At 39.6% G+C, this 23,649-nt stretch overlaps 4 protein-coding genes and 1 long non-coding RNA gene across 11 annotated transcripts; 3 read left to right on the forward strand and 2 right to left on the reverse strand.

The window, feature by feature from the left end:
• Positions 1-1,190: 1,190 nt before the first annotated feature.
• LOC121594378 lies at positions 1,191-4,579 on the reverse strand. Of its 5 annotated transcripts, none has more exons than XR_006004957.1 (6): positions 4,312-4,579; positions 4,155-4,249; positions 3,047-4,073; positions 2,630-2,780; positions 2,411-2,556; positions 1,191-2,272 (listed from the first exon to the last, which is right to left on the reverse strand). It is a non-coding gene; the product is annotated as an uncharacterized LOC121594378 (long non-coding RNA). The 5 variants fall into 5 exon arrangements; XR_006004956.1 differs by having other exon boundaries at positions 2,630-2,907; XR_006004958.1 differs by lacking the exon at positions 2,630-2,780.
• A 1,552-nt stretch (positions 4,580-6,131) lies between these two features.
• LOC121593716 (probable arginine--tRNA ligase, cytoplasmic) lies at positions 6,132-8,780 on the forward strand. Of its 2 annotated transcripts, XM_041916315.1 has the most exons (6): positions 6,132-6,246; positions 6,302-6,489; positions 6,570-6,901; positions 6,967-8,029; positions 8,101-8,407; positions 8,500-8,780. In XM_041916315.1, exons 2-6 carry the CDS (start codon positions 6,310-6,312, stop codon positions 8,607-8,609), a joined length of 1,992 nt encoding a protein of 663 aa, XP_041772249.1. In that variant the 5' UTR covers positions 6,132-6,246; positions 6,302-6,309; the 3' UTR covers positions 8,610-8,780. The 2 variants fall into 2 exon arrangements, with proteins under 2 accessions (XP_041772249.1, XP_041772248.1); XM_041916314.1 differs by having other exon boundaries at positions 6,132-6,489.
• A 2,605-nt stretch (positions 8,781-11,385) lies between these two features.
• Positions 11,386-12,211, forward strand: LOC121594195 (39S ribosomal protein L18, mitochondrial). The gene is made up of 2 exons (XM_041917238.1): positions 11,386-11,695; positions 11,757-12,211. The coding sequence occupies exons 1-2, from the start codon at positions 11,526-11,528 to the stop codon at positions 12,103-12,105; spliced, it is 519 nt and encodes a 172-aa protein (XP_041773172.1). The 5' UTR covers positions 11,386-11,525; the 3' UTR covers positions 12,106-12,211.
• Positions 12,123-12,551, reverse strand: LOC121594196 (cytochrome b-c1 complex subunit 9). The gene is made up of 2 exons (XM_041917239.1): positions 12,322-12,551; positions 12,123-12,238 (listed from the first exon to the last, which is right to left on the reverse strand). Exons 1-2 carry the CDS (start codon positions 12,451-12,453, stop codon positions 12,200-12,202), a joined length of 171 nt encoding a protein of 56 aa, XP_041773173.1. The 5' UTR covers positions 12,454-12,551; the 3' UTR covers positions 12,123-12,199.
• An 8,027-nt stretch (positions 12,552-20,578) lies between these two features.
• On the forward strand, positions 20,579-22,743 carry LOC121593634 (ATP-dependent RNA helicase abstrakt). 2 transcript variants are annotated; one of them, XM_041916191.1, is made up of 2 exons: positions 20,579-20,714; positions 20,805-22,743. In XM_041916191.1, the coding sequence occupies exon 2, from the start codon at positions 20,805-20,807 to the stop codon at positions 22,644-22,646; it is 1,842 nt and encodes a 613-aa protein (XP_041772125.1). In that variant the 5' UTR covers positions 20,579-20,714; the 3' UTR covers positions 22,647-22,743. The 2 variants fall into 2 exon arrangements, with proteins under 2 accessions (XP_041772125.1, XP_041772124.1); XM_041916190.1 differs by lacking the exon at positions 20,579-20,714 and having other exon boundaries at positions 20,721-22,743.
• The last annotated feature ends 906 nt before the right edge of the window (positions 22,744-23,649 follow it).

The raw sequence follows: 23,649 nt of genomic DNA on the forward strand, positions 1-23,649 counted from the left end.
TTAAAATCTTCAATCGGTTTCTGATTGCTTTGGCTTCTTTGATGTCGGATGCATGGACGTTACTACAATGATGAAAACTATTACTTTGCATTGACACAAACATATAAAATCCTTTATTCCCTAATTATAAATGAATAGCACGGGCCCGTTAGTCCTATTTGAATACTCACTGCATGTGCGCTGTAGGTTAGATCTCCCTCTATTTTGCACTATCTCTCTCTCTCAATCGTCTGGTCAGCGACCTGTAACTCACGCACATCCTTCCACGCACACATCATACGGAAGCCGTCGACTGCTATCGCTGAGTGGCACACCTAGTTTTCCAAACAACATGCTCGTCATGGGCTCAAGTCCCGTATGGACCGCCCCCCTCATACATAGGACTGACTATCCTGATGTGGGTAATCAATAGCTTAATTACATTGATAAATCAATTAGTGGTACAGGCATACTATTAGTGAGAACAGTTATGTCCAAAACGGAAAAAGAGAAGTAAAAACATCTAACTATTTTTGATTTTTTTTTTTTCATGAATCAAACTGACCAAACCTTTTTGCAAGCTAGTTCCATTTCTCACACAACAATTTTGGTAGATGATAGAACAGCTTCTGTTAAGACGGAAGCACTTTTACCGTATCCATCACGACAACGCAGCACTTTCTTTCTTTTTGGCTTAACGACGCGAACATGTCGACCTGTACAGGCTTTCGAAACTGATTTGGTACCACGCAGCCGGATAGATGATCCTTGCTACGGGGGGACGGACCGTATGAGTTTTGAACCCATGACAGGCATGTTATTAGGTCGTACAAATAGATGACTGTATCACGGGACCGCACAGCGTTGCACTTTCTTCCTATTTATATCGTAACAAATAAATAATTGTTATGCTTTATTTCCGCTACAGCCGACAAACGTGGTCATGCTGACGTTATGTATAAATGCTTACAAGACTTATTCGTATCACCTAACCGGATAGCCAATCACTGGTTGGTGTGTGCTGGTTGGTGTGTGCTTCAGTGGTGCAAAAAAAACATTAACTCTATCTTATCGTTGCACCGAAAGGTGCATGGCAGCGCCGAAAAGGATATAGCCATACCCTTCTACGCTCTCCTTTATACAGAACTGAGGCACCAAAGGCACCCCGAGAGGCTGGTCACGGTATTGATCATCATAATGCAAAACCCATCAATTGCACTCATTCAATACAAAGACGATCTATAGCTTAAAAAATATTTTGCCATATTTTATTGTTAATAATTGAAATAATAACAGATGTTGAACATGAAGAAAGTATAATAACATTTGAGTGAACACACAAATAACAATTATTATTACTTATCATTACACTTGCCTTGTTCATATTCAATTCAAATACCACTACTTCTTATAAGAGATAGGGTTTAAAAAACTAAAAGGTACAGGTATCTTATAAACATACTTAGTGAGAACATAACTATAAATGGTACATGGTAGCAGCAATTCCTATTTACTTTTTGTGCACGTGCAGCAGAATCCAGGGATGGACGCAACATGTTTCAGCGGCATACGGCTGGCCAGATCCTTAACGAACAGTCGCGAGATCAGATGGGCCGCCGGCTTCGTTACATCTGGCGGCATCTTAAACTGCAGCTTCATAATTTTACGGTACGATTCTTCATACGTGGTCGCCAAAAACGGGGCCTTAAGCCAGCACGCCCAAATTCCAGAGATCGACAGTTTTTGTGTGCGGCTGACCATGTACCATCTAGGGCGATAAATAGTCGAGCGAAACGCACAGCGTCGTACCGGAACAAGGTCGGCTCGTACACGGACCAACCGAAATCAGCTATCTTCAGATCACCACCGTGCCCCAGCTGCAAGTTTTCCGGATGATGTCACGATGTATCACGTTGCGCTCGTGCTGCACCATTGGCCGACGATGAATAGGTATGTTTTTTTACAGCATGCAAAGGACAGCGGCGAAACACAATGGCCGACGCATCCTCCGGATCATCTTTGGCGGTGAATTCGAGCATGGGGTGTGGATGCGAATGATTATCCACGAGCTTACTGAAGCCATATGGCGCACCGGACATGGCTGTTTGCGATGGCTGGAGCATGTTGTGAAGAAGGCAGCCTCGTGCCCCAGCAGCTAGGTGTTCGAGCGGCTCTCAGTTCGGTACTAGAAGCGAGGAAGCACAGCGAGTGCGATGGCTAGATCAGGTGAAGTAAAATCTCGAAGATCGTGTGCCTACATCGATGGGAAGCTGCAGCTAGCGACCAGGCATTCCTATCAAGAGATAGATGGAGAGGGAGAAAACCAAAATGAAACAATGTATAGGCAGTATTTTTACAACCAAATGAAAATGAGTAGGCCATGAGTAGGAATTGAACATATCAATCCATTAAGGTGTTTTTTTATACTTACGTTCGTCAAAAGTTTAAGACTGAAATGATTGACCATTGCTTGCAGGGGTTTGAGAAACCGATATAAACGAACTAACCGATTTATGTATTGGCATTTCTCGAAAAAGCCTTTGAACACGATAATCGTACCGATGCAATATAAAATACCTAAAAAGAGAAATTAATGGCAAGAATTTTTTATGATGAAATAGAACAAAATATATACTTTCTGTGATATCACCACGGTTGCGTGTCGTTTATTCCCACGTGTGCACGCGCATCCGCTCGGCCCAGTAACAGCAACCCAACACCGACGTATGATGCACCCGGCACTGCGGCGTAGGGAAATGCGCATCCGATCATAGTCTGCACTAACCAGCCAGTGAGCCATTCTGCCATCCAACCAGCCAGCCAGCCAGCCAGCCAGACAACCAGACAACCAACGGAGCAGGACAAGTAAAATATTTTTTTTAAACCCGCCAACACGCTCAACATTTACTTATCATGTAACATCACCATCTAATGCACATTGTTAATGAAACGTACGCACCATTATGAGAAATGGGGAAGCAAACACAGCGGGCGAGAAACAATAAATACAAATGGAGAAACACCGTAAACGAGCAATTACCTACCAACGCGATCACTAATTCCTTACCTTTTGCACATTAGTGAAACATATTTGCTTCCGTAATAGGTAATCGAAAGAGCTTTAAAAAAACAAAACAAAATACACCGAATGTTTTCTAACCTGTTGTATACCATTTTATTCAACGGCACTGGTTTAAATCCTAATTATATCCTAATCCTAATACTGGTTTAATCCTAATCCTAATAACTGGCAGCAAGGTGGTTAACACATCACACCACAAAGAACGGCTCTAACGTATAACATCCGGCACCTTAGAACAATGCTGGCTCATCGCCATTTATGCTGCATTTTGTTCTGCATAACATTACACAACGTTACTAGCATTAATCACCCTTTACACCTTAAATGTACACACAATCACTATATCACAACACTACACCGCTATCTGTAATACGACCTCCCTTCCGAAGCAACAGTCATTCGATCGTTCGTCTGGCATTAGCTGAAACAAAAGAAAGGAAAAAAACGTATGCTTGTAGTTATAATGCAACTCACCCGTGCATTAGAAGCATTTTCACGGCGACAAAGACTGTCGGTAACGTTTGCTGGATCTTGCTGTGCGCTTGCCAATTGAGTGCACATTTCGCATTGCTCATTACGTGGACATCAAGGTGGCAATCATACTGCCCGGCGACGACGGCTCCTTAAATATAGCGGATGAGCGCGTGGCTCGCCACCGATGGAGACATGTCGCGGCAGAAGGTGTACCACACGTTTATCGGCACGTCGTGCTGGATGGCGCCGGAGGAGATGGAGCGGGACCACGGATACGGCTTCTAGTCGTTCGGCATTACCGCGATCGAGATGGCGACCGGAACTGTGCCGTACCACAACTACCCGCAGATGAAGGTGATGCTGACGCTGCCACCTTGATGCTGACGCTGCCGAACGATCAGTCCACGATCGATACCGACGCGGACAAGAAGGGCCTGTACCAGGCGTGCGGCAAGACGTTTCGCAAACTGATCACCGAATGATTGTAAAAGTAATTGTCCAAGCGTCCAACGGCGAGCGAGCTTTGTATGCTTTTTAACTATAGAAAAAAACCAGTGGTTAAAAAAATAAACGCGAGGAGTTTTTGATACCGTGCGGATTACGTTCACTATCAACTTACCTTGTTTTCCATGATCAAACATCGTTTAGTTTGATTGCGGGCATTCTTTCTTCCCTCTTTCTAACTATCGCCGGCTCAACACGGTTGCACAACAGCTGCATAGAAAATACCGCTTTAATTGATTTAATATTACAAACATTAGCTATGCTTTACTTACCCTAAACGGCTTTCAGGCGTGCGAAGTCGATTCTACCACCATTTATAATTTTTAGGCTGTTTATTGTACACATTACACACAACATTTTCATCACCGAAGTAGCCTTTTTTTAATCATTCGCCGTTGTACATCGTGAGAGCTATCGTTCGGTTCAAAATGTAAACAAACTGTATTTTTTGAAAATTTGACAGATTGCATGACCGATCAACCGCACACTATCTCGTTTTTCTTGTCAGGGCTGCTTCGATTGTCATAGGGGGGGCCTTAAAAAATCTTTTACCAACCGCACACTATCTCGCAAGGTCCTTGAAAGAGAACAGGTCAAAGCGCTTAGAGTAAATTGACAGAAAGCCATGGGAAAATTGTGACAGTTAAAGTGAACATTGTTTATGTTTAGCGATGGACGTTGCTATGGAGTGAATGAGAGTTTTGTTCAGCATTTTACATTCAATTCCTGGTAGAATATTTGAAGAATTAGAATCCAATTAGAATATTACATGACTGATACAATCCAAGGATCTCATTTATCATTCGTAGCCGGGTTATAAGTAAAGGACGGTATGTATATCGTACCAGTGTGTGTCGATTGGATGTTTCATTTTACTCTCAGTGTTCAATTGAAAGTAAAAAGGACTTCTTTAACCCAGTTGAACATGTTAAACATTTCGTTTTTCCAGCAGGACCGTTGCAAACGGTAGTGGTTTGTGGTCACGGAATGGCAAACAATGAAAAAGGTTATCAATGTTTCTGAATACAGAGTAGACTGCAATTACTTCTCCTTTATTGTCCAGAAGTGATTGACCGCAAGAAATTTAACCAATATAACCTTCCTAATAGTAAATTCGTCCACTTTTGCGCGTTAACTATTAGCCGTTTGTTTGTAAACACTTTTTCATGAAACTGTCAAAAGCGAGCTGAAAATGGCAACCTAGCAACGGGCTTTGCATCGACCTGTTCTCCTTAATAGATCTTGCTATCTCGTTTTTCTTGTCAGGGCTGCTTCGATTGTCATAGGGGGGGCCTTAAAAAATCTTTTACCATTTGCTCTGACCGCGCGGCTACATGAGGTGAAATATACAGCGAAATGAACTATTTGACAGGCGAAATATCTGACGGATAAAGCATCACAGCAACCAGCTGATGTGCAATGTAAACAAATAACGTGCACAAAATCGTAATTAAATCCATTAAATAGCTTCAATATAGAGTACTTCGTTAATTTTCAGTCAACAGTTAATAATTTCTTCCAATTAGGGAATGTTCTGCTTGAGAAGATATTATTTTAAATAGAATTTCGAAAGCGGATGTTGTGTCTCCCCCAACCCTTTAGCTATACCTGTCAGATATTTCACCTGTCAAATAGTTCATTTCGCTGTATATTTCACCTCATGTACAAGGACCGTAAAGATATCAGGTCAAGTTATAAGCCCGTTTTGACAGCTAGGTGGAAGAAGAATTGACGAAGGAAACTGACAGTTAGTTTTCCGCGTTTGGCGAACGCTTCTAGTTCTCGAAGGAAAATTTCCATTTTAAATCACGGGCTGTGTTCTAATAAACTAAAATATTCACCCAAATTGATCTCCACCAAATATTGACCATGCAAAACGTAAACAATCCATCAATACATATGCAAGCGGAAAACCATCTGTCAAAATCGGAGCCCAGGGGGGGGATCGCCAAAAGCGCTATAACTTCACCTCATTATACATTCCACCTTGCTCATGTAGCCGCGCGGTGAAGCACTTCACCTCCTAATATCCATACACCTTGATGTCAAGTCGTGAAATGTCAATTTGCTCTGAAGAACTTCACCTCCTAATATCCATACACCTTGCGCACGCCCGCACGCCCGCAGTAGCGATTACCGCTGCCTTACAGCCGCTTACTAGACGTCTGGATCCAGCTTATCATAAACACGTTGTTTTGCCGATTAATGTAAACATAGATGCCAAATATTGTCCATTGTTCGATATTTAATTAACTATTCCAGATCTTAGGATGGCTGACTTAAATCGTGCCACTAAATGTATCAGAAGCATTGAAAAAGAAATTCTTCTCTTGCAATCCGAATTTTTGAAGACTCGTGAGGGGCTTGGGCTAGAAGACGATAACGTGGAACTTAAAAAGTTAATGGAGGAAAACACGAGATTAAAGCATCGTTTGGAGATACTGCAATCGGTAAGTATAAAGACAATGTATGGATACCGAGGCCTTTACTAAACCATTTTCTTATCCTATAATATTTATATGGTTTATAGGCTATTGTACAGGAAGGCGGATCAATCACATCCTCCGATTCTGGCAACCAATCCATTGTTGGCGAACTGCAGCAAGTATTTACCGAAGCCATCCAAAAAGCATTTCCAAGTGTGTTGGTTGAGGCGGCTATTACTATTTCGTCATCCCCCAAGTTTGGCGATTATCAATGCAATAGTGCTATGCAGATTGCGCAGCATTTGAAGCAGTTATCTGTTAAATCGTCGCCACGTGAAGTTGCCCAAAAACTGGTAGCTGAATTGCAAACACCAATACCTTGTGTCGATAGATTAGAAATCGCTGGAGCGGGATACGTTAATATTTTCCTGTCTAGGTATGCGTTTTCTTTAATTGTTTATCCTCAGTATTTTGATGTTTATAATTTTGCTTTTACTGCAGATCTTATGGAGAACAACGCATTATGAGCCTCTTGAGGCATGGGATTGTGGTACCATCAATAGAAAAGAAACGTGTGATAGTCGATTTTTCCTCGCCTAACGTAGCGAAAGAAATGCATGTCGGTCATTTACGTTCGACCATCATTGGTGATTCAATTTGTCGATTTTTGGAATATCTCGGACACGATGTGCTTCGTATTAACCATATCGGAGACTGGGGAACGCAATTTGGTATGTTAATTGCTCATTTGCAGGACCGTTTCCCTAATTTCCAAACCGAGTCCCCGCCTATAAGCGATTTGCAAGCATTTTACAAGGAGTCTAAGGTCCGATTTGACAGCGATGAACTATTTAAAAAGCGTGCCTACGAATGTGTAGTCAAACTGCAAAGTGGAGAACTGAGTTATTTAAAGGCCTGGAATCTAATTTGCGACGTTTCACGCAAAGAATTCCAAACCATCTACAACAGATTGGATGTGAAACTAGTTGAACGTGGTGAATCTTTTTATCAAAGCAGAATGGAAAAAATCGTAGAAGAACTTAAACAAGATGGATTCCTTGAAGAAGACGAAGGCCGTCTTATCATGTGGGGCGAAAATCGCGCTGGAATTCCTTTAACCATCGTAAAATCAGACGGAGGATTTACTTATGATACTTCGGATATGGCCGCCATCAAACAACGCTTGCAAGAAGAAAAGGCTGATTGGTTGATTTATGTAACTGACGCTGGGCAGGCGACTCATTTCCAAACAATTTTTTCTTGTGCAAAACGAGCCAAAATCTTAAAAGAAAGCAAACATCGTGTGGATCATGTCGGATTTGGTGTGGTGCTAGGCGAAGATGGTAAAAAATTCAAGACTCGTTCTGGCGATACGGTAAAATTGACAGAGCTTCTCAATGAAGGTTTGAGGAGGGCTATGGAAAAACTAGTTCAGAAGGAACGAAACTTAGTGCTCACACAAGAGGAGCTAGTTGCAGCACAAGAATCGGTCGCCTACGGTTGTATTAAATATGCGGATCTATCGCATAATCGTAACAACGAATATGTGTTCTCCTTCGATAAGGTAAACATTTTTAGCTAAATCGTGCGATATGAGTTTTCTTATGTTATCTTTTTTTCATTTATCCTTCCCAGATGTTGGAGGACAAAGGAAATACTGCCGTGTATCTGTTGTATGCCTATACCCGCATTCGTTCTATCGCAAGAAAATGTGGCGGAGATTTTGCAAATGACATGCAAAAGGTGATCGATACCACAGTTATTAGATTAGATCATGAAAAGGAATGGAAACTCGCGAAGGTTTTGCTTCGTTTTACCGACGTTATGTTTTTGATCATGAAAAATCTATCGTTACATCATCTTTGTGAGTTTGTTTACGAAATATGCACTGCTTTTAGTGAGTTTTATGACAGTTGTTATTGCATCGAAAAAAATAAGCAAGGTATTTTTAAACAGTGAACCTATTAATATTGGATGACTTTGAAGTTCACCTCATCTAAGTGCTAATTGATTTTGTTTGTCTGTATTTTGCAGGTGAAATTATTACTGTTTATCCCTCTCGCGTCTTGCTATGCGAAGCAACTTCGAAGGTGTTGGAAAAATGTTTCGATATTTTAGGACTGAAGCCTGTGCATAAAATATAAACGATACATTCACTTAAGGTGGCATGCGCAGCAACAATGAAATTAAATCAAGCTGTTTACTAATTACCCAGTTAACATTGCCAAGGTTTCGACTAGTATATTTGCTGCTCGAAATCTTTTTGCATTTTTGTTTATGCTCATAATTCAATAATAAAATTTACTTTCCTGACAGTTTTTCGTCCGAATGATCATTCAAGGCCTTATTAGACGGAGCAAGGACTGTGTAGGAACGAGGTAAAGTAATGTAGAACGATTTGACAAGTAGCCAAAAATTCGTTACAGGCAGTTTGACATCTAAGAGCCCTTTTCGATTCAAATTAATTGTGATAAAAATGATAAATCGGTCTGGTGATCACAAGAAAATTCTGAATTGGTTGATTGAATGTTTCACCAAATGTATTGCTGCCTCTTATACTAATACAGCAATTATCCGCAGTACGCGATACTCGATATACGCGAATTCGCAGTACGCGATTGCTCTAAATTTGACAGCTCCATGTGTTTTTTACAAATATTTTAATACTTTGAAATATTTTATGCTCTTTTTGAGTTTCCTTAATGTTCTTTTTGCATTTTGCATTAAATTTGTGCAAAAGATACCTGTTTTACAACAAAAAACTTAAACTTAAACAAAACTCTGTGGCGATATTTTTCAACCCTCGAACTGGTAGTGTAAACTGTTTTTCCATACAAATCCGCTATACGCGAAAACTCGAGATACGCTATTGCGCTCGGTCCCGTACGATAGCGTATATCGGATAATGACTGTAATGGTTTAGGGATTTGATCAAGGACCGTAAAGATATCAGGTCAAGTTATAAGCAAGGTGTATGGATATTAGGAGGTGAAGTGCTTCAGAGCAAATTGACATTTCACGACTTGACATAACAATACTGGGGTCTCCGGTATTCAAATCGGGAAGGGCTGAAGGGGGGTATAGAAAATTGTATGCGATTCGACATAACAATACTCAATGATGGCGCTAAGCAAACGTGCTAATAATTCATCTTCTAAATAAACACACCTAGATACATGAGGACCAAAAACGGCCGCATAAAACCGTGTACAGTGGAGCGCCGTTTATCCGGGTACCTTTTATCCGGTTGTCCGTTTATCCGTGCTGTTGAAAAATGATAGTAAAATCCAAAGATGAAATTGCGTGCTGATCAGGATATTTGAAAAAAAAAAGGTTATTAGAGTACATTTTGTTAAGCCAAAAAGCTATTATTCATGGCACATTTCCAATATAATCATCGAAAAAACATGAACTTTACAAAAACTGGCTGGGTTTTAACAAAAAATAAGATAAATTTCTAAAAGAAATCTGGAATTTGTGATAAAATAAATACTTTGACCTATTATCCGTGTTTTTCGACTATCCGTGGGAGTTCGAGTCCTGAAGAGCTCGAATAATTTGCGCTTAACCCAGGCGCAATTTTTCGGGGATAATGAACACAAACTCATGCCATCTCTTTCTATTCATCAGCCCTACTCTCTCAGGCTGGAAAAAAACGAACCGAGATCGTCTTGGTACCGCGAAAATCGCCAATGACTTGAGCTGTCAATTCTGTTATAAAAAGTGACAGATAGGCGAGATAATAGCGGTTCGTGTACGGAACCTAAAGATCTCAACCACAACATATAAACATCAAAGAAACAGCAATATAAACATCAAAGGAGAATGGATGATTTCACCTCCAAAAACTGGTAGTTAAACCTCTGATTATACCTTCAAAAAACGGATCGTATAGGAGGCCTCAACCTACCAACTCTATTAAGAAGAAGAAGAAGAAGTGTACGGAACCATCCGAGGTCTGGTGACGATTGAATGTGCCAAGAAGCAATATTGTTTTATCAATTTGCGAATCAAATTATTTATTTTACATAATTCCTGCAAAATTCGTTCCTAGACACGAGTTTTCACACAAATTTTCCACCAGTAAAAGTAAAAATAATCTTTTCGCGATACAGCGAAAATCTCAGCAATACCGACCCAATTGACATTTTCGAGCACGAATAATCGGGAATTTCAGCAAATTCCCTTAAACTGGAGCCTTAAGCTTCCCTTGAACTGCACCAGTTTAAGGGAATTTAGAAAAAGTCATATAAAATCAACCGGATGCGGCATTTTCGTTGCTTTCTTCTAGATTAGCTCGAAAATGATGTTTCCTATCGTTATAGTTGTTTATGTACCCGTTGTATACCTAAATAATACCAATTTTTTATAGAATAACGTCACAATAAAATAGATTTTGTTTTTCATCAAAAACCATAGCTATGAATGAAAAATGAGCTCGACGGCATCGTCCATCCATAGAGAAACGTCCAATTGACGAACACACCAAGTCTTGGCGCTTTCAACACACTTTATCACACATTAATTCACAATTTCAAGCTTATCGAGTACTAATCGAGCAGATATGGGAAAACCATTTCGAGCAAATGTCACTTGGGGAAGTTGGGTATCTCTGCGAAACAGCAGGCGCGATTGGAGGCGCGGAAGATTTGACAGCTCTACTGTTCTACAACTGTTATAAACAAGGCGCGAATTTCGCGGTACCGCGCCGATTTCGGTTCGTCTATTTCCAGCCTGATATTTTTAATCTACCTTGATTTGAGCTGAACAACTTCAGCTTATCATATTCATACACCTTAGGCTGCGCTCTGGCACCAATCAAACACGACATCCGACTCGAACAAACCCATATAATCATATAGAGGTGCACTGTCAGACACAAACAAACAAAAGAGACAAACATGTCAAATCACATACATTTTTCATGTTCGATGTCGTGTTCGATTGGTGCTAGAGCGCCGGGTTAGTTCCTACACAGTCCTTGATAGGAAGGTATTCGTGTTCACTTCATGACCACCAACTATATGTAAATCCCCTTATTCAAGAAGTTGGCCTTAACTATGGCGGCAAGTGCAAAACAAATTATTTCTAAAATTCAACAAACTAATAATGTTTCTAAAGGTACATTGTACGTAGTTAATAGGAACCCCAGAAATCTCGAACGATTAAGATTAGCATATAAAGTGGACGGATATCATCTAGAAAGACCCGTTCGAAACTTCTGGCATAGGTTTGTACAATTTAATTGCTTCAATGAATCAACCGGTTTAACTAAAAATCTCATTACGTAGGTTAGAGCTAAATGCTAGCAAAAAATACGTTACAGCTAAATTGTTTCACTTTGAAAACGGGCCAGTGATCGAATGTAGCACTAATGAATGGGCTCTGAAGCGGCATCTGTATAAAGGAAATGACTTCACGGCGTTCATTATGCTTGGAAAAGTATTCGCCTCGCGTTGCTTGGATGCTGGATTAACCGAAATGCGATGTGATTTTACACCGTCAACTGGAAAGAAGGTGGACCTTTTCCTACGCGCCGTCGAAGAGAGTGGTGTTTGCCTTAAGGAACCGAATAGAATTCGCCCGGCGTATTCTTGGGATATGCACCGACCCGAAAAGCCGTGGGAAGTGATGGAGTAAATACAAAAACAAAAGCGTTTTCATGGTTCTAGTGAGCTAAGGTTTATTAATCAATAAACAGAAAGCTGGTCGGCTTCATTATGTAAGTCGATGTTTACTGCTCGTATTTATGCTTAATGTCTTTCCATAATTTCTGGAATGGAAGAAAAAAGTCACCACAAAATTACATAACTCATGTCGCAACGTTTCGCACGGCGCTGCTCATTTTATACATACCCCTTTGTTGTGGGATTCGAAAATGGTATCTGTTATCATATCGAAGCCGCGCTCGAAGAAAAACACAGCTCCCGCAATTCCGACCAGGTAAGTGGAGGTGCGCTTCAACAGCAAATTGTTCAGCAGCTTCATTTTGACTCGACTAGTCGCTGGTAATTTTCTTTGCACTTGGAATCACAACACTAGCTGATGGAAGTGCGAATGTCAACTTCGACCAAAAACACGCAAGATTCTTAAAACCAAGGTGTATGTATTCAGCAGGTCATTTGTATCTCACCGAGCCCAACGTCTATGTAGAAACGAGGTGACTTTCTAATAACCATTTTCGAGCTACAGGTAGTGCCCGAAATACGCCAGTGGTAGTGCTTTTTCGCATACGATTTTATAAGGCCGCAAATACACGACGCCGTATAACAATCCAGCCATAGAAATGAAATGTCATTCGAACGCGCTACCGCGGAAACGCAGAGATACCCAGCTGGATATCTCTGCGGAACTGTTATACGCGTTTAAACGCGCCCGCGGAAACGCGCGTCGTGTATTTGCGGCCTAAGACGCTGCTGTGGAGCGCTATTTCGGCTCGATTATTTTGATGATTTTAATAGTTTAACCATTATAAAAATAATAATTTGTTGTTGTTCCTGCAGGACCGCATCAAAAAACGATGCGCAATCTAGTCGCACACACACAAGCCTGAAGTGAACGGAATGTTCATTTCACAACTATTTTTACTACAGACGGTCCACGAGATACACAGTACCTATTATACGCGGATTCGGAGATACGCGGTTTTCCAAATTTGACAGTTCTTTGAGCAAATTGTACTGATTTGACACATCCATTGTGAAATACCAAATAATTTCCGTATCGATCGAATGCGACATACCATTTCAAAATGTTTAAAACTGTAGAAACATTTCAATTAATTAATTTGGTGGCTAAAACCACCCCCTACTTACAAAATTGCTCGAAAATTTGTGATATTTTAGCTGGAAATTACGAGATTCGACTTACGCGGATATTCAAGATACGCGGTATTTTGCTGCCGTTTTCGGTCCCCATTAACCGTGTATCTCCGGGACTGCCTGTATATGTTTGCGCCCTTTTTGCATTTTCGCTTTTACGCAAGCATATGTCCCAAGCGCCACAGATTAAGCTTAAACGACTGGAAAATTGAATATCCATAGAAAAAAAATGAAAGCTCCACAGCTTCATTGGTTTGATCAATAGATGGCGTATTACAACTCATCATTATATTGCTATCCTTTTCTTGCAATGTGTTTCGACAAGTTGCATTTTATTATGACCTATATAGCCTTCTAACTTTCTGAGCAAAAATCAATATAAATGGTCGTGTGGTTAGATACGTGGGTATCAACACCAATGACCATTGCTCAAATCTCACTTGCTTCAGTGCTGGTGGTTTCCGTTGGAGTTTAGTATTTAAACAATCGTATCGCCGTTCTAGTTCTAGCGATGCATAACTTCAATGCGAAACCATACAACAGTACAGAGGAAATGAGAAAGCTCTCCTCCAAGCGATGAAGCTCAACTGGTTGGGGTATCCCACCAACAGATAGCGCCACCAGCTTTTTTGCTATTTTTAGAATGCATGAGTCGTTTGGCGTCTGCTAAACGAAGTCTTTCTATATTCCGTTTAGGTAGAGAACTTGAGTCGTTTAGAAGCCGTTTAGTGGTCGTTTAGTGGATTTGTGGCACTTGGGGTACTTCCTGCGAAAATTCCTACCAAACACACAGGTTTTGCTACAAATCAAATGTTTTCCCTAAATAAACAAATCGGTCTTAAACCACTATAAAGCCACTTCAATCCCACGTGGGTTAGTGGTGGTCGATTCAGGCAGCAGTAATCGCTACTGCGGGCGTGCGGAGGTGCGTACGGAAAAATGAAAATTGTTTGATTCTGACCGTATTAAAACACGATGCGCAATCTCAGATTGCGCATACAGGCGGTCCCCCAGATACACGGTTAATGGGGACCAAAAACGGCCGCAAATTACCGCGTAACTCGAATTTCCGCGTAAGTCGAATCTCGTGATTTCCAGCTAAAATATCACTAATTTTCGTGTAATTTTGCAAGTAGGAGGCAGTTTTAGTCACTTTATGAATTATTTGATATGGTTCTGACTGAATATAACAGTTTTAAACAATTTGAAATTATTTTTAACATTCGATCAAAACGGAAATTATTTGGCAATTTACAATTGATGTGTCAAATCAGTACAATTTGCTCAAAGAACTGTCAAATTTAGAAAACCGCGTATCTCCGAATCCGCGTATAAGAGGTACCGTGTATCTCGGGGACCGCCTGTATATTCGTTTTATCAAAACATATGTCATTTCGCGTAGCCAACTCTGAGCTATAACCCAAATAGGCAGAATTGCTTAACCTTCGTTTCTATGACCAAAAATACACCCTCATCTTTATGACCACCTACCCGGGTAGGTAATACATTTTATAAGGGAATTTGTATTTTTATTGGTCAAAAAATCTTATTTAACTTATTCTATGCAGCAATACTTGTTTTCATGTTATAAATTTATAAAGTATGGCTTTTAGTTACATAAATTGAATGCATAGCAATAAGTTCAACTGACACTAATACACCGCCATGTCTTCCCGACTGTCGGGGCAATCATTTATTCTATGTGACTTTAGAAGAATATTAAGAGCTAGAAAACTTTTGGAATAGATTCTATAAATATAAATACATGCATTGCTATACATATCATTACAAAATAAGCCACTAATTCAAACCAAAATCCTTTATTGTATGTATTACTTACCCGGGTACGTGGTTATAGAAGTAAGGGGTAAAAGTTGATTTTAATTTTTAAAGCACATTTCGAAAAATTGAAAAATTCTAAATTTTTTACCAATTTTTTAAAACATGTTTTTCCAGGCATTCTAATTTTTTTGGATCGATTCGATAATCCAGTACAAAGTTATAATAAAAAGAATAAGCAAAACATACCCGGAGCAAAACATAGAAATGAAGGTTAAGCAGCTCATTTTTGCACGCTTAAGATCGCTGCTCTAATTCGCCTTAGATAAACAGCATCAACGTTCTATGTGGGTCTTTCAAACAGCGCCTAAGCAGCTTCCTTATAACACGATGCCAGGGATTATTTTTCTGTGTGTTTTATTTTCAAGCAAGCGTCATCGATGAAATAAACAACAAGATTTGTTTCGTTTAAACACATATATATATATATATATATATATATATATATATATATATATATATATATATATATATATATATATATATATATATATATATATATATAATCCTTTGCATTTATGCATTACACAAAATTTTACACATTTTACTGATAATTTACAATCACTTCATTCAATATTCATTCTTCAATTAACGAATCTAACCGTATTAATACACGATGCGCAATCTCAGATTGCTCGTCGTTTTATCTAAATATATGTCATTTCGCGTAGCCAACCCTGAGCTATAAACGTCATTTCCATACAATTTCAGATTGCGCCAAGATTGCGCATAAATTTTCAAGATTATATGTCCGAGATATTCAAATTTTTTTTGACATATAAATATATCAAACCGACCCGTTTGACAGATAAATATATGCGCAATCTGAGATTGCGCATCGTCTATTGCTACGGTAACTTGTGCAGCAGCAATGAGATTATTGCCGGCGTCCGTCTTTGACACTTTGACAAGAGCCACCTTGTACCGATGTCATGCATTAAAAAGCTATAAAGTTCCACCAAGATCAGTACCCTTATTTAACAAGCCTTCAAGTTCCATCATGAACCCTACACATAGTGCTAATCAGCCGCAAAGTTCCAAAGAGTACCATGTGCCAGTTAAAAAGCTCCATAGTTCCGTAAAGTACCGTCTATCTCTTAATCAGACACAAAGTACGACATCGGAACGATTTTTCGTTAAACAGCCCTAAATCAGCTATAAAGTACGAGCTGGCTTTTTGGGTATTTTCGGCAGCGCGAATACGGGTCAGAATACGCGTCCGTCTTTGACACTTTGACAAGAGCCACCTTGTACCGATGTCATGCATTAAAAAGCTATAAAGTTCCACCAAGATCAGTACCCTTATTTAACAAGCCTTCAAGTTCCATCATGAACCCTACACATAGTGCTAATCAGCCGCAAAGTTCCAAAGAGTACCATGTGCCAGTTAAAAAGCTCCATAGTTCCGTAAAGTACCGTCTATCTCTTAATCAGACACAAAGTACGACATCGGAACGATTTTTCGTTAAACAGCCCTAAATCAGCTATAAAGTACGAGCTGGCTTTTTGGGTATTTTCGGCAGCGCGAATACGGGTCAGAAAATGTTATTATCAATGTAAATATGTACAGGCGGTCCCCGAGATACACGGTTAATGGGGACAAAAAACGGCAGCAAAATACCGCGTAAGCCGAATCTCGTGATTTCCAGCCAAAATATCACAAATTTTCGTTCAATTTTGCACGTAGGGGGTGGTTTTCACCACTAAATTAATTATCTGATATGTTTCCACTGAATTAATCCTTTTTAAATAGTATTTTACATTCGTTCAATACGGAAATTATTTGGTATTTCACAATGGATGTGTCAAATCAGTACAATTTGCTCAAAGAACTGTCAAATTTGGAAAACCGCGTATAAGAGCGTTTCTACATACACCGAGAATGCAGCTGAGAAAATAACTGACAGCATGCTTTGACAGCGACTGACAGCATTTTCGGTGAGAGAATTCTCCTCGGCATGCAAAGAACGATGGAGCTGAGAAAAAATTGAATTGGCAGTTTATAGCGATCGATCAATTATAGTTTTTGCCGTCGTCTAATAATCGTAGAAATATTATTAAATAGTAAAATAAACTTTTTTGACTTCATTTTAGCGATTAAAATGGATTTTTTCAACATCATTTTAAAAGTCTCATCTCGGCGCTTTTCAGAGCTTCTACACACACCAGCGTGAGAAACCGGTTGTCAATTCTCTCACAGCCATCTCTCAGCTGCAGTCTCGTTGTATGTAGAAACGTTCTAAGAGGTACCGTGTATCTCGGGACCGCCTGTACAAAATAATGTTTTAAGCAATTTAACACTCTTACCGCAGAACTCCACACAGCATAACACGGAGCGCAACATAACAACTGACTGCTGCCAAACGCTTCAGAAAACGTTTTATTGCCGGTACCATGTTTTGAATATCCTTAGTATGCCGCTATTTTCTCGTTGAAATGCTACCAACCTACTGCGATGACCGACAGTTAATGAAACGCTTTACCTCCTTTCCCAAGCGTTTTGTGAAGCGTTTGGCAGCTGTCAGTTGTTATGTTGCGCTCTGTGTTATGCTGTGTGGAGTCCTGCGGTTACTTCCCTATGGTTGGTGTTAAAAAGCACTTTAATTACAGGCGGTCCACAAGATACACGGTACCTCTTATACGCGGATTCGGAGATACACGGTTTTCTAAATTTGACAGTTCTTTGAGCAAATTGTACTGATTTGACACATCAATTGTAAATTGCCAAATAATTTCCGTTTTGATCGAATGTTTAAAACTATTTCAAAAGGTTTAAAACTGTTATATTCAGTCTGAATCATGTCAAATACAGGCGGTCCCCGAGATACACGGTACCTCTTACACGCGGATTCGGAGATACGCGGTTTTCTAAATTTGACAGTTCTTTGAGCAAATTGTACTGATTTGACACATCAATTGTAAATTGCCAAATAATTTCCGTTTTGATCGAATGTTAAAAACAATTTCAAATTGTTTAAAACTGTTATATTCAGTCAGAACAATATCAAATAATTCATAAAGTGACTAAAACTGCCTCCTACTTGCAAAATTACACGAAAATTAGTGATATTTTAGCTGGAAATCACGAGATTCGACTTACGCGGTAATTTGCGGCCGTTTTTGGTCCCCATTAACCGTGTATCTCGGGGACCGCCTGTATTAATTTTAGGCTGGAAATAGACGAACCGAGGTCATCGTGGTACCGCGAAAATCGCGTATGATTTGAGCTGTCAATTCTGTTATAAAATGTGACAGATAGGCGAGATATCGCGGATCGTGTATAGAACCATCCGAGGTCTGGTGACGATTGAATGTGCCAAGAAGCAATATTGTTTTATCAATTTGCGGATCAAATTATTTATTTTACATAATTCATGCAAAATAAAGAACAAAATTCGTTTCTCTACACGAGTATTCACTCAAATTCAACAGAAAAAGTAAAAAAAATCTGTTCGCGCTACCGCGAAAATCTCAGCAATACCGAAGTTGGGTATCTCTGCGAAACAGCAGGCGCGATTGGAGGCGTGGAAGATTTGACAGTTCTACTGTTCTACAACTGTTATAAACAAGGCGCGAATTTCGCGGTACCACGCCGATTTCGGTTCGTCTATTTCCAGCCTTACCGTAGCAATAGACGATGCGCAATATCAGATTGTGCATATATTTATCTGTCAAACGGGTCGGTTTGATATATTTATCTGTCAAAAAAAAATTATATATCTCGGACATATAATCTTGTATGGAAATGACGTTTATAGCTCAGGGTTGGCTACGCGAAATGGCATATATTTTGATAAAAGGAATGTATGCGCAATCTGAGATTGCGCATCGTGTATTAATTCGGTTATGTTGCTTATTTTGGCCCGTTTTGACATCCATTTTGATGTGACGTTTGAACAGAGCTGCCATTGAAGAAAATTGACAGTTTAATGGTTATAGCGTACGGTGCGAACTGGCTTACACATATTTATTTTTATCTTGAGTTAGTGCATTGTGTGTCGTTAAATTTGTGATATTAGGTACAAGAAAGGTCAAATTATGTTTCGACATACGCATTGTAGTGTTCTGATCAAATTTAAATGGAATATTCAGCCAAATCACAGGTGTGTTATTGTTCCGAGTTTCGGCAACAGCCCACAACATTGAGCTGTCAAAAATGAACATTTACTGTGTACCTATTTTCGGCAGCATTAAAAGTGAAAAATAACTTATTTATCGTGATTTTGAAATTCTGAACAAGATAGAATAAATTTAATCAGCATAAAATCTTTATTATACACCACTTTTTCATTGTTTTACTGTTCTGGTTCTCTTAGGCGGCGCTCTGGGACTAATCGAACGAAACAAACAAACACGACTCTGTTCGATAGGTGCTCTGTCAGCTGTTCGACGTCTTACAGACCTGTCATGATGCACCTGTCATGATCTTTTTATCTCGAAAATGAAGCATTTTCAAAGTTAAAATGAATATCCATCTGCAGGGGGAAGATTCAACAAATAATTTACTAGTTATTCACATCAATAATAACATAAAAATCATGCAAATTTAATATTGAAAAATGTAAACAAACGTCCATGCGAAACACATACAGTGCATACACATGCATTATGTACACGCAATAGTTCAATACGTTTCAAACCTGTATATTTGATGTTAAAATTGATTGTGAAGCATTGCAAATATTATTGATAGATATTTAAAATATTTTGCATGCGAATTTTAAGAAGAAAACGAGACAAAATACGAAAACAAACTTGAAATTGTCCCGAATTGAATTCTATCTACTGTAGCTGAGAAGCGTTTGACAGCCAAGGTATTCAAAGCACAGGTGGGTATCGAACATCAAAGACAGAATCAACTGACATGTTCGACTCGATGTTTGTCTTGTTTGTTTGTTTGTGTCTGACAGTACACCTCCATATGATTATATGGGTTTGTTCGTGTCGGATGTCGTGTTCGATTGCTGCTAGAGCGCCGCCTTAATCACAAAACCTGCCAAACTATTGGCTGACAGCAAATCTGCCTAAAAAAGCAAAAATTTATTTGATATTTTGAAAAAGACGCAATGAAATGGTGTGAAACTTCGTATGTGAATAACAAATAAGTACACTTTTACTACAAAATTGTGTTTTGAGAAAATTTCTACCCCGTTTGTGCAGAATTTCACGTTTTTAGCTATCCTACCGAAAACAGGTACACTGCCTAAAACTGGTACAGTTACCCTACCTGTACATAAATTAAATAGAAACATGCATTTTAGCACTGTTATCATCAAAGTGGGTATAGGGACTAGGTGGGCTTATAGGTTTGGCGGGAAGGCCATATTGGACGAACGAATGACAGGAGGGGATTCGATTGTGATACGTAGTTTTTACCCACACTATGACACATTAACCAAAACAGCCATTGAAATTCACACGCATACATCAACAAATGATCGAATCCCCTCCTGTCATTTCGTTTTCATTTTTCTACAGCACGGCTGTCAAATTCCAGGTTACGACATTTTGACAAAAGCTCACGTTTTGATTTTTATTCAGCATTTTGTCATTCCCGTGGCCTTGCGCCTATTGATGTCAATAAGATAGGTAAATAGAAAACTTGAGATTGCAAGTTTATTGACAAATCGAAAAGAGGTAGCTAATAGTTTTACAAATTCGAATTCATTTTCTATAAAGATGTCTAGTCCGCGTGTTAAAAGATATAGAAGAGATTCTCAAAAGAGTGAAGACGAAGAAGTCAATTCGTTTGTTCCTTATGTGTCAGTAAAAGAACGAAAAAAACAACAGCTGCTCAAGTTGGGTCGTATCGTTCAATTGACTGCAGAAGCATCTACGGTTGGAAAATCATCCAGTGAAAATGAGCACGAGGAAGAAGGCACAGAGGAGTCATGGGGAAGAAAATTTAATATCAGCTTGTTAGATCAACACACTGAACTTAAAAAGATAGCAGAAGCTAAGAAAATTAGCGCAGTAGAAAAACAATTGAAAGAAGAGGAGAAAATCCTCGAAAGTGTCGCTGAAAAGAAAGCACTTATGGGTGTTGCTGAGTTGGCAAAGGGAATACAGTATGAAGATCCTATCAAAACCAGCTGGACGCCTCCAAGATATATTTTATCCAAACCGGAATCCCGCCACGAGAAAATTCGAGAAAAGCTCCGTATACTGACGGAAGGAGAAAATGTACCACCACCATTGCGTACGTTTCGTGAAATGAAGCTTCCAAAAGCCGTGTTAGCAGCATTGGCGAAACGAAATATAAAGAAACCTTCTCCTATTCAAGTGCAAGGTATACCTGCAGTTCTGGCTGGACGAGACTTGATCGGGATCGCTTTTACTGGCTCGGGTAAAACGTTGGTTTTTGTTTTACCAATCATTATGTTCTGTTTAGAGCAAGAATTACGGCTACCATTCATTAAACGTGAAGGGCCATACGGATTAATCATTTGTCCTTCACGGGAGCTAGCGAAACAAACACATGACATAATTCAGTACTATTGTCGCCATCTTCAGGAAGCTGGTATGCCAGAAATTCGCACTGTTCTCGCAATTGGCGGAGTCCCTGTTAATGACGCCATTGCAATCATTCAGCAAGGGGCACACATCATGGTTGCCACGCCGGGTCGACTGATGGATATGTTGGATAAAAAATTGGTAACTCTAGATGTATGCCGTTACCTGTGCATGGATGAAGCTGATCGAATGATTGACATGGGTTTTGAGGAAGACGTCCGCACAATATTTTCTTATTTTAAGGGACAACGACAAACTCTTTTATTTTCGGCAACCATGCCAAAAAAGATTCAAAATTTTGCTAAATCTGCTCTAGTAAAACCAGTCACAATCAACGTTGGACGTGCGGGTGCCGCTTCAATGAACGTAACTCAAGACGTGGAATACGTAAAGCAGGAGGCAAAAGTTGTGTATTTGTTAGAGTGTTTGCAGAAAACACCACCTCCAGTATTGATATTTGCTGAGAAAAAGCAAGATGTCGACGCAATTCATGAATATTTATTACTTAAAGGTGTAGAAGCAGTAGCTATCCATGGAGGAAAAGATCAAGAAGAGCGATATCGGTCGGTCGAGTCATTTAGACATCAAGAGAAGGACGTGCTAGTTGCTACTGACGTCGCATCTAAAGGTTTGGATTTTCCGGATGTGCAGCATGTAATTAATTATGATATGCCAGACGATATCGAAAACTACGTACATCGAATTGGTCGCACTGGACGATCTGGATCAAAAGGGTTAGCGACAACATTTATCAATAAGGCGACAGAGCAGTTTGTGCTATTGGATTTGAAACATCTTTTGATTGAAGCTCAACAAAAAGTTCCGCCGTTCTTGGGTGAACTATGCTCAGAAACAGAGAAATACGCAGATCTCGGTGATGGCTGTAGTTATTGTGGTGGGTTAGGTCACCGCATCACCGAATGTCCTAAACTTGAAGCCGTGCAAAGCAAACAAGCTTCTAATATTGGACGCAGAGATTATTTATCGAACACTGCTGCTGATTATTAATGTAGTTTCAGCACAGTAGCACTGCAGATGCAGTATCTTATCTACAGCATGTATGATTAAGTATGATAAATAAAGAAGACTGTTTTGTTCCATAAAATCACAAAGGTAATTGTAATATCTTTTATGTTTTGACCTGTGACTCGTTAATCTCTATTATAAAATTCTAGTAAAGGCTGATCAGCGTTACTTTCCAGCGGTAGCTTGGATGTTTTTTGCTTACTTTACATCCATACAATGATAACCACTTTGGTTACGGAAAACGCGACGCCGACTTGGTTTAGAGTGTTTCGAGGAGTAAGGAAAGCACGATACAAATTACAGTCAGAATTTAATAGTTGAACGCTGTTCCGTGGTTTAAAAAAAAAAAAATACGTAACAAATTTTTGGCGAGCTTTTTTTCCAAATATACGTTTTAGATGCAGAACAAAAGAAAGGGACAAACGTATTTGCTTTGAGTTTGTATTTTTACCCAGTGATCGAGTTTCGCAACATAACGATCAAAGTAAGCCATACTTTAGCGTGAAACCGTGAACGGTTTGACAAGACAAAAGCTTCAGTGTCACCAACGTTGTCGCAGAATTTTTGTTTTTTTGTCGACTAGAAGCAGTATATCGGTAGAAAACTATTTGTGGCATAACGAAAAAATCTATTATCTATTATCTGGGAGTCCGTGAACCATGTCCATATTGTGCGGCGGAGAAGTGGTTTGGTGAGACTGGCACTCTCTGCTGCAACGGAGGCCAAGTGATTCTACCACCATTTGCCGAGCCTCCCCGTGAATTATGCGAATTGTTTACAAGCTCACGATTCATGCAAAACATCCGAACGTACAACAACGCCTTTGCATTCACTTCAATGGGTGCATCGTTGCGAGCACATGATCAAGTGCGCCAGGATCGAACAGTCGCTGATGGTCGAGGTGTGTATACGTATCGTATACAAGGCGCCCTTTGCCATCGGATTGGACACACCAATTATATCATGCGATGCATTTTCCTCTTCT

Source organism: Anopheles merus, chromosome 2L (assembly GCF_017562075.2).
Source record: "Anopheles merus strain MAF chromosome 2L, AmerM5.1, whole genome shotgun sequence".
In the NCBI taxonomy this organism is placed as follows: domain Eukaryota; kingdom Metazoa; phylum Arthropoda; class Insecta; order Diptera; family Culicidae; genus Anopheles; species Anopheles merus.